Raw genomic sequence first — 10,987 nt, 5'->3', positions numbered from 1 at the left:
TTTGTCTTGCCAACTGTTTTGTTTTGAAACCTATCTGAAGTGGTTTACCACATATGTTTAATCGAATTCGGGTCTGTTGGGCTGCGAACCCTCAGGCTAGTGTACACGAGATCGGGAGCCATCTGAGAGCAAGTTGGCCGGTCTAGTTGACCTGGGGTGTGGCCACGCCCCTTGTCACCCGTTGGATCAGATAGTGTATGATGGTGGGAATAAGGGTGGCAATATCTAAAAATGACTGCGCAGTCGAATTTATGAAATATGTTTTAGTGTACTTGGGTTATTTTCTTTACACTTAAAACCCCAAGGTTACACTGTTATGGCATGACAAACTATGATTTTGGCGTGTGTCCACTGAGTGCAATAAGTACTCAGCCCTGCATGTTGTTTTCTTAATGTGCAGGTTGAGCGACGATGGGGGATGACGGATGTTGAGCAATTAAAGTCAAAATTGTGTTTTTACTTTGCCTTTTGGATGGTGTCGTGTCGTCATACCCGGCATTGTCTATCTCTTGGTCTTTTCCGCTACTTTGTAATCCGATACAATGTTTTTATTTAAACTCTGATTACTTTAACTTTAGTAATGTCGTCACAGTACAATGTTTGAAGTGAACTTTCTTTTATTAAATGATTTCGGATCAAGTATTCTTGTTCCCCCCCTTTCTTCCCCGCTTCTTTATTCCTCCCCTAGTCGCGGTCCACCGTACTTCCTATCCTTAGGAAATGCGGGCGTGACAATACTAATGTTAAAAGATATAAAATACAAACTAATAAAACATTTAATAATATAAGTTAATTGAAGATATACCATGCAAATAATTAATAAAGACATGCATGAACTTTTTTTTCATCAAATAATTAATTTATCGAAATATATCTTTCAAAATTAATCTTATCATATTTACATTTACAATGTGTTACACTATATACGTTATATAAATTGACTTTAGAGTTTTCATAATTTAATTAGAAAATTCATCACATCTCATCCTCTATATTTCATATTGCTTGGTAATAAAATAAGTATGAAACTAATTAAAAATAAATAAATGTACTATTTAAATTTTAGAGATATAATACTTTAAATAATTTTCATAATTATAATATCTTAGTGGTTTTAACTATAAAATAAATTATACTCCCTATTTGATTTTTTTATCACTGACCCGAAAAATGGCATATTTTTTTGTCTCGTACGAATTACAATGCACATTTGATCAAATTCCCATTGTATTGTTTTTTCCCAAACTAAAATTCCCTATGTAAATTAAAATACATATCTTATCAATCCCCTTATGCAGTTTATAAAACAGTTTTTAATAAATAATATTTTTCATACTAACTTTTATTTATAAAAATAGTAATAAATTATATTTGTAAGAACAATCATTTTTTAATTTTATATTTAAAAAATATATGATTATTTCTGTAAAATTACGAAATATACTTTTAATAGTACTCTAATTAAAAGTATGAATACTCTAATTAAGTCTTTAAATACTCAATTTAAAATTATGAATACATTGAATGCAAGCATGATAAGCATGTGCCGATTAATTAAACTTCATAATCTAGTATTTATGTTTCTAAAATAACAAGAGGGTAAATTAGTCACAATATAAAATATAATTATGTCAAGATAACATAAGGTTATTATGGCATAGATACATTATGTCTCTAAATCACTACTCTTATATGATATACAATTGACATGAAATGAATAGAGCATTATTATGAATACATAAAAACCAATATCATAAAAGAAACATTAATATTGTTTAGACAAAAAGCCATTATCATAAAAAAAAGCATAATGTAATTTTTCTGCAAAACATTTTTTTACAGTATAACTAATTCATAGACTTAAAATTATACATATATTCCATTTGTGCCCAATTTCTCCACTTTCTCAGTAAGTGAAATTTTTTAACACTATCTCGTTCAAGTTGAAAAATGGATGTGACAAAAACAGAAAGTAATGGAATTTAATTTAGTGCAAATTTGAAATATTTGAAAGAAACCAAAATTATATTACTAATAATCAGAATTAATGTGAGATTACGTGTAGAATAAAATGAAGCTAATTTAGAAACACAGCAAATTAATGTGAGATTACGTGTAGAATAAAATGAAGCTATTTTAGAAAACTCAGCAAATTAACGTGGTGAGATTACGTATAGAATAAAATGAATCTATTTTAGAAAACACACCACAACATTTGACGTATTTTTTGATGATAAAGTGGTAACGTATTCATTCTAACTTTCCACATTTATTCCTCTATTTAAATGCTAGTCATTATTGAAAACATGATAAAGTTGTAATTTACTTATTCATTATATCATCGAGCACGAAAACATATATTCGTAAAAGGTTTATATTCGAGTCCATCGTATTTTAAATTTTAGATGTGATATTGCAACATATTCCTATAACTTGAAAATGAAAGAATATATACACGATGGATCTAGAAAATGATACTTGTGGAGTTGAAAATTTCGTCTACTTTTATTCAATCAAGATGTTATGTTTTTTTACCAACTCCACGTCCTCTGTTGATACATAACTTGACGACAACTTATAAATCATGTGTTCATTTCATTCTGGCACCGACCTCCAATATCTGAAGTCAATACTTTTTTAACTAATTCAAAAAATAATCTCTCTAAAACCTCCATCATCTTTATACAATATGGAGTACAAATCAAATTTGAGCAAAAAAAAATGAAAAAACTATGAAAAGGGAAAAACACATATACAAAAATTTCAGTTATGATATACGCAAAGAAACAATTCATTCTATTACGAATAAAATGCAAAGAATACAAAGAAAAAGACTTTGAATTTGTTGTTGAATCTAATTAAAAAATGATTAATTAATAAAAACGATGCCTCAGGGCCACACGACTGAAACACAACAATCGTGAGTCGTGTTGCAGGTTAGTGTTGTGGCGAGCTAGTCCACAAGGGTGAGCCATTTCATCCCATGTCCTATGCGTCCTTCTTCACCATTCGCCAATCGTGCACCTAGCAGGGACACATGAGTTTTTTTTTAAAATTTTCATCTAGTTTTTAACCATATCAAAAAATTTGATATGTAATTTATTTATTCGCGTTTCCATTTATATCAATTTTAATCATTATTGTGTCTATTAGTTAATTCACTTATTATTTTAATTACTGGATTACAATTGATTAATATAAATTCAAATTTCTAACAATTTTCTTTAATATTTTTCAAACGCACAAGGATAAATAATTTAACATGAATCATACTAGTACTTTTTTTGTGACAAACAAACACATTATTAGTTGAGTATAATACTCATTTATATAAAATAAAAATCAGTCAACAAAATGAGTTAGTAGGAGTAGTATTTTATCACACAATTTGTGCTTTTCTTAATGATTAAGCTAAAAATCACAAAAATAAAAGAAGCTTTGTGACAGTGGGCGACAGACTGACAGTAAAGCAGTGGCAGTAGCCTCCCTATTTCCACATTAGCTCCAACACAACACTCATTATGCTTTTAACTACTACATTAATACGCTCCAAATTAATAAATTATTAATATTAATTACGCTCCAAATTCACAAATTAATAACCTTAATTTTGACACTAACTAAAACCAGACAATCTTGGCAGGACGGTGCCGTTACAGTAGTCGGCGAAAGAGTCAAACTCCACCTCATTTTCACGTTACTACCCACGATTACTTACCCTTTTTTCAATTTAGCCAGATTTCTAAGGAGAAGGTTATAATCTTGACTATACTGTAATCTTAATTTCTATTACCTTTTCTTCACAATGTTTTAAATCTATTAAAAATAAAGTATATATAAGTCAGGAACAGCCAGAAAAGGGCTGGATTCTTGAAAATAAAACAAAAGGCAATATTTTTAATATTTTGGTACATGATTGTGGGCTAGTTTCATTGATTTGTAAGCTTCCCTTGTCAATTGATACGGTAATTGTGGAAATAAGCAGAGGATTTTCTTTTTAATTATCAGTCTCTTTTACTAGATTTGTACAATGTAAGTGAGCTTAATCGTGCTGCTCCATATTTGATTACTTATGGCAACTTTTAATAAAGAGGGATCTTGAAATCTTTTATATTTATTGTGATATCGTTGCTGCATTGTCTCCAATTTAGTTAAATTTTTTGTGGGAATTTTGGTTTCTGATTTTCTTGGAAAAAAGGTTTAGCTTTTAGAGCTAGAGTGTAAAATAGCTGCTGAAAACACTCTGCCTTCAAGGCCAAGTTTTCTCCAGAATTTGGTATGTTTAGGCTCACGATTGTGTTTGATTGGGAAAGCTAAGGTTTTTCTTTTGTGGGTTTTTGTGTGTTTGCTAATGTATTTACATTTGTTAGGTTTACTTTATGAGTAATTTTTTCCCCAAATTCTGTTTTTTTCTTGCACTTTTCACTATGGATGCAATGCTGTATGCGTTTAGGAATCGTTTCTCTTGCACCTATGCTTCTGAAAGCTGTGTTTTCTGTGTGAATTTTTGATGTGAAGAACTGATGTAGGGATTTTAATGTTGTATTTAAGGGGGAAGCATGTCTATGATGTCGAATCAGAGAAAGCAGTCTGATCCAGTTGTGGGATTGAGGTACCGAGCCGGGCTCAGCTCTGGTATGCCGTCTGTTTCTAGATTTCGGAGTGGGTACATGCATACGGGGGTGACTTCTAACGTATCGGAGTCTGATATGGATACTTGGTCTGATTCTGAAGGGGAGTGCTATGGAGCTCATTATTCCCCTGAAGCGTCTCCACAGGATGGTAAACTCCCCAATGGCGGACGCGGTGGTTATGCTAGTGGGATTGGGAACTTTTTAGATCGACAGGGAGGGCGAGGTGGTGGATATTCAACTACACATCGTGGTTTTGGTGAGGATGATGAATCATCAGTTTGCTCGGAAACGAGTTCTATTCCACCACCTAGGCATAAAAGGGGAACTGTGCTTAAGAAAAAATTTAAGGTGGCCACCAATTTCTCTGGCATCAATTCGCGGACATATGTGGAGACTTCGAGAGAGGTTAGGACTTTGAGCTTGCATTCATGTGTGCTTAAGTATAATTGCAGTCTACGTTCCATATTCTGAGATCCTATTCTGATGGCGTTGTGAAGGCGCTAGCCACTAGGCACCCCTTCACCATAGCTGAACCCGAATTATTTATAGCTGCTTGCTAATAGCCTATTTCATTTTATTGACTTCAATTTTTACTGTTGATCTGCTCTTGTTATTGTCGAGTTTCTCATATTAGTAGTGGTTCTGCAATGTCCTTAATGCAGAATAAGACTGATGGCGGTATCCCCAGTGCTCCTCCGTTCAATGGCTCTTCGCATATCAATCAAGTTCGGGATTCTCGGGCTGATGCTAAACCTTCCTTAAGAACATCAGGTGCTACTGAAGCTAATACTGCTGAAGCATCAGTAAGGTATTAAGTTTTGCAATTTATAGACCATTTTTCTGTCCCGGTTCAACTCACAACTTACTGACTTATAGATTATACTTGTGTCAATTACTCAATTTTATTTTTGGTATTTTGCAGGGCTTCTGCAGTTCCCTCTCATCCTTTACCTTCTAAATATCCTACATTTCATGCAAGGTAAACTAACTACTATTCTCGCTATTAATTCAATGTCTCTTTGATATAATTGTGGTCGTGTAGCTTAGCCTTGTGATCCTTGTTTGAATTTCTTACGAGTTACAAAGCACCTGGGAGGCTGGTATTGATCCTATGAAATACTGTTGATCTACTGCAGTGGGCTAGGTTACTGGTACGGTGTTCTCTCCTATGATGCATGTGTAAGGCTCTGTCTTAACTCCTGGTCCAAGGGCTGCATGGAAGCTCCTGCATTTTTGGAAAATGAATGTGCATTGCTGAGGGATGCATTCGGGTAATTTCTCTTATCGCCCTTCTCTTTTATTTTCGTCGTTGGTTGTAATTTACGTTTGGAAGATGTTTCTATGCAGTAGTTTTTTATCTCCTTCAGATATATTATGTATTTGTCATTAAATTCGTACAAATATAATTACATGTGGAATCAGATCACCAAAGAGAGCCCCGAGTTACACATATTTGTTTCGAACTCATATTTCTGGTCATTTTGTAATATAAGAATAGCTAAGGAAAGAACATCTTCGATGACGGAAGCTACTGGTCTAATCCTGTTTATAAAAAGCCTAAGCTCATAAAATTCTCCAATTTTCGGGGGAAAATATGATATGCTTTCTTGAATTGTTATACTTGCTCTTGTGGCATGTCATTTACTTCTCTTCCATTCATAGGTTGAGAAACATATTGTTGCAGTCAGAGGACGAACTTATGAAAAAACAGAACACAGAGCTTGTTAGTGAAGGAGCTTCTGTGAAGGCCAAAAAAACCATTGGCAAGATTAAAATTCAAGGTCCGTATCTACATGTTCTCATAGGAAAATTCCTTTGAGCAATTGAGCTTTAGAATACATATAGGTGGGAGGTGCATCATATCTTTGTAAAACTGGTCATTTTGCAGTGCGTAGAGTGAGAATGGGGCTGGATGCACCTACTGGCTGTGCGTTTGCATCATCTCTGAAGTCGTCATCTATGGTGAAGTTGGATTCCCTTCAACTTCGATTGTCGAACATGAAGACTGTCCTCTCTGCTGAGAGAAAAGCCTTACAAAGAGAACGTGTAACCCCGGTGATGCGCATTAGCGGTTCTAAGTTGCAGCAAAGTATGACGTATATTGTTGTTGGAACTCGTCAGTGTCTAAAAGAAGTGCCTGTGCTAATCAAAGTTGGATATGGTGCGTGGAGGAGCAGTTCGACATCTCACGAAGTGGTGGAAGGTATGTTTCTCCTGGTAGAACTCTTCGTCTTACTGAGTTTCTTCTTTTTGACGAGATGCTATACATTCAAATTTTGTAGTTTTAGTTGGATTTGCATTCGCTATACGTTTATTTATACACATATTTATTCATTACAGAATCGTACACCTGTTTGTTGAAATTGAAAAGTTCTCCTGAAGAGGATGCAGTGCGAATGCAGCCGGGATCTGGTGAAACTCGTGTATTGTACGTGCATTCTTGTTTTTACTTTATCCGTTATTATTCTTTAACATTCGATGCATGGTTAAGAGAATTGTCCTGGTACTGCGTACAGCTTGCCAGATGGACTTGGGGATGATCTGATAATCGAAGTCCACGATAAAAAGGGAAAATATTGCGGTAATGCTGTACTTCAGGTGGCTGATATTGTTGATGAATCGGTATGGAGAATGACTTCTGGGTCATCACTTTGATTTTTAATATTATAAAGGCATGTTTTTGTTGCAATGATTGAACTAATTGAGTTTTCTGAATGAACTTAAAATAGGGGGAGAAGCTTCGGTCATGTTATATATATAGTGAGCCAGAGCACGAGCAAGTAGGGAAAATACAGTTTAGCATTAATTACTCAACTACACTAGATGAAAACAGTCACAAGGTACGTCTCTTGTTGTATCGTAGATGATAGTCAATAGCAAACCTAAAGATTTTTGTTTTTTGTAACTTCATTAAGTTTGATTTTTTTATGTTAAAGTGTACATCTGTTGCGGAGACCATTGCGTATGACTGTGTGTTGGAGACTGCAATGAAAGTCCAACAGTTTCAGCAAAGGAACTTACTGCTGAACGGATCGTGGAAGTGGCTGGTCAATGAGTTTGCCGCTTATTTTGGAGTTTCCGATGCATACACAAAACTTAGGTACCACAATTTGAGTTCTATGGTGTATCAAATGGAATGACTTGTTTCCATTACTTCCGTTAATTTATGTGATTCACTTAATTATGGTCCACCAGATATCTTTCATACGTTATGGATGTCGCCACACCAACTGCCGACTGTCTAAATTTGGTGCATGAGTTGCTGCTACCTGTGGTAATCGAAGGCAAAAGTAAGAAAACGCTGAGTCACCAAGAGGTAGTTTGATCGTGCGTAAGCTTCCTTAAGGTTGATCGTGTAAATTTATCTAGCTAGCTTCTAATTTTGTGTACTTGTATGTATTCACTTCAATTACTAGGGTCGTATTTTGGGAGAAGTCTCTGAGGAAGTTGAGGAGATGCTTACATTGCTTTTCGAGAGTTATAAGTCACTTGATGAGTCGTCACCCTCGGGCATAGCAGAAGTGTTTGGACCTTCTACTGGAGTTGCGGCACCTGCTCTGACACCTGCTTTGAAACTTTACAAGCTTTTGCACGATATACTTTCTCCTGAGGCACAGTCGAAGTTATGTCGATATTTTCAGGTAGGAACGTTTCTCAAGCTTGACACTTTTTCTCTCAGCGAACTTCTTCCCCTAATTTAGTTGAGAAATTCATTACGCAGAATGCTGCCAAGAAGAGGTCTAGAAGGCATTTGTCAGAAACAGATGAGTTCGTTTCGAGCAGTACAGATAATATATTGATGGATCCGTTGGCTTTATCTACTGCTTATAGGAAAATGAAATCACTTTGTTGGAATGTCAGAAACGAGATTCTGACTGATATTCAAATCCACGAGCAGGATCTTCTTCCCAGGTAAATTATCCATTTGTTTTGTAGAAGGGATTCGTTTAAGGTTTTATTCTACAAAAAAGACGCTGGTTCAAATTCATCTCTCGATATTCATCTCATATCTTGCTCAAGTGTTGAAAGATATCTGTGACTACCAATTCTTACACAATCAGTTTCTTGTGGTTTTCTTGTGGTTTATGCAGTTTTGTTGATCTTCCGAACCTTTCGTCATCCATATACAGCACAGAGCTCTTCAGTAGGTTAAAGGCATTCCTCGTTGCATGTCCGCCTGCAGGACCAACACCACCCGTTGTCGAACTTGTCATGGCTACTTCCGATTTTCAAAGGGATCTTGCCTTATGGAATATCAGGTACTGGATAAACACTAGTCTTTACTAGCCTTGAGCTATCAATTTACGTTTATTGTGTATCCTCTTTCTTGCAGTCCTGTTAGAGGTGGGTTTGACGCTAAAGATTTGTTTCACTTGCATATAACCCGTTGGATCCAAGAGAAGCGTCTCGCTTTGCTTGAATTTTGCAAATTTGACAAGGTATATTACTGTTAAATCTTGATGCACCATTAATTTGGCGCTCCAATTAGCCGGACATGGGCATTGAACGTTTATTGCTTGACAGGTAAAATTTTCGAGCCTACCAACACAGCACTCTACAACTTCTTTCGTTGATGACATCTATGAGAGGATAAAAGGGACGCTTTCCGAGTATGATGTCATAATCAGTCGATGGCCGGAGTACACTTTTACATTGGAAAATGTACGTTCGAGTTTAACAATCTGAACTAGCACACACGCTCTTACCTATATTCTGATGATTAGTTCTTCCAAGTGACTTTGTTCTTTCATCTTACGCACTGCTTTGTGTATGAAAAGGCCATAGCAGAGGTTGAGAAGGCCGTTGTTGAGAGCTTGGAGAAGCAGTATGTCGAAGTTTTATCTCCACTGAGGGAGAACACAATGCTGCCGATTAAATTGGGTCTCAAATATGTCCAGAAATTCGCAAAGGGACATGGCGGTCCTTACAATGTCACCAGTGACGTACGACGCGATTCTACTTCAATTTGTAGTAATTTGAAGTCTTCCCATGTCGTTATCGAAGCTAATTCTGATTTTCTGTATTTTCAGTTAGGAGTGGTGCTGAATTCGATGAAAAGGTTGCTCGATGTGCTACGTCCCCAGATAGAAGCGCAGGTGAAGTCTTGGGGTTCTTGCATTCCCGAAAGCGGAAATATGGCACCGGGAGATTGTCTCAGCGAGGTGACAGTGATGATTAGATCGAAATTTAGAGCTTATGTGCAAGCAGTCGTCGATAAACTCGTTGAAAATGTGAGTATGTCAATGCATTTCAGAACATATGCTTCTTTTGATTGGAAATATTCCAGTTCGAATCGTATTTCCTAGTTTTTGCTTACGCCCTACTGAGATTGAATTCCTTGTCGCGCAGATGAATCTACATAATGCAACAAAGCTCAAGAAGATAATCCAAGAAGCGAAAGATCACGTGATTGAATCTGATCTACGGCAGAGAATGCAACCTTTGAAGGAATTGGTTGCCAGTACCATTGATCAGTTGCACTCCGTATTTGACACTCCAGTTTTCATCAATATCTGTCGAGGTTTCTGGGACCACACCGGCCAGGTTGGAAGCGCATCAAAGCAGATAGATTCATCAGGCATTGTATTACTGGCTACTGATCTCAATCTTGTTTGTATGCACAGGATATCCTAAAGTTGTTGGCAGACAGAAAAGAGAACAAATCTTGGTATAAAGCTTCACGAGTCGCAGTTTCTGTAAGTCTAACCAATCGTTATATATGCTACCGAGTCGTTATCTTTTCACCCAATTCGATACATTTCAAGAACCGTGCTTTTTTTTGTTTGTAATGTTGCTCGGTGGTTGTGTTTTCAGGTTTTGGACGACACGTTTGCTTCCCAGATGCAGCAGTTGCTTGGCAACGCGCTGCAGGAGAAAGACCTCGAGCCCCCACAGCGTATCATGGAAGTGCGATCCATGCTATGTAAAGATGCCCAAAATCACAAGGACAACTACTTGTTCTAGAGGAAGGTGCTGCAAAGAGCCGTGGTGCTCGATTGGAGAACACAGGTGCGCCTAGTTTTTTCGGGACGGGATATGGGATGTAAGGGGAACGATCTCGGGGAAGGGGATGGTATGAGCTAGTAGTAATTTTGAATGGAAGAGTAAATATAGTAAAGGCCAATTTGTATGGCTTCATAGTTTTTTGTATCTAATATGGATTTTGGCCACAATTCTATTTTTGAGGTTCTTTTTTGTATGATAATTTTGTTCAATGTAAAGAAATGGGTAGTAATATTCTAATTCATTTTGAAATATCAACAGAGATAGATGTGTTATTTGTTGTTGAAATTTATGTTTTAGATCATTCAAATACAAATTCTGTTGATTCCAAGACTTTGACTGGCGTGAAA

The 10,987-nt window shown here is 36.1% G+C and overlaps 1 protein-coding gene across 1 annotated transcript; it reads left to right on the top strand.

The window, feature by feature from the left end:
• The first annotated feature begins 4,012 nt into the window (after positions 1 to 4,012).
• Positions 4,013 to 10,925, top strand: LOC121783228. The gene is made up of 23 exons (XM_042181239.1): positions 4,013 to 4,032; positions 4,552 to 4,635; positions 4,735 to 5,039; positions 5,297 to 5,442; positions 5,557 to 5,613; positions 5,771 to 5,905; positions 6,297 to 6,415; positions 6,523 to 6,837; positions 6,975 to 7,062; positions 7,151 to 7,256; positions 7,364 to 7,474; positions 7,571 to 7,734; positions 7,830 to 7,950; positions 8,051 to 8,275; positions 8,356 to 8,546; positions 8,726 to 8,893; positions 8,968 to 9,073; positions 9,159 to 9,296; positions 9,413 to 9,577; positions 9,665 to 9,865; positions 9,984 to 10,178; positions 10,259 to 10,330; positions 10,449 to 10,925. Exons 2-23 carry the CDS (start codon positions 4,560 to 4,562, stop codon positions 10,596 to 10,598), a joined length of 3,354 nt encoding a protein of 1,117 aa, XP_042037173.1. The 5' UTR covers positions 4,013 to 4,032; positions 4,552 to 4,559; the 3' UTR covers positions 10,599 to 10,925.
• Positions 10,926 to 10,987: the final 62 nt, after the last annotated feature.

The sequence above is a fragment of the Salvia splendens genome, chromosome 21 (assembly GCF_004379255.2).
Source record: "Salvia splendens isolate huo1 chromosome 21, SspV2, whole genome shotgun sequence".
Classification (NCBI taxonomy): domain Eukaryota; kingdom Viridiplantae; phylum Streptophyta; class Magnoliopsida; order Lamiales; family Lamiaceae; genus Salvia; species Salvia splendens.
This window is presented reverse-complemented; position numbering and strand designations above follow the sequence as displayed.

What these genes read in the sequence shown, in the direction of transcription:
- LOC121783228 (XM_042181239.1), top strand. Translation starts at nt 4,560, where the DNA reads ATGTCTATGATGTCGAATCAGAGAAAGCAGTCTGATCCAGTTGTGGGA. An exon ending in AGTTATGTCGATATTTTCAG is followed by an intron (nt 8,276 to 8,355) that starts GTAGGAACGTTT and finishes TTCATTACGCAG; the next exon opens with AATGCTGCCAAGAAGAGGTC. An exon ending in GAGCAGGATCTTCTTCCCAG is followed by an intron (nt 8,547 to 8,725) that starts GTAAATTATCCA and finishes TGGTTTATGCAG; the next exon opens with TTTTGTTGATCTTCCGAACC.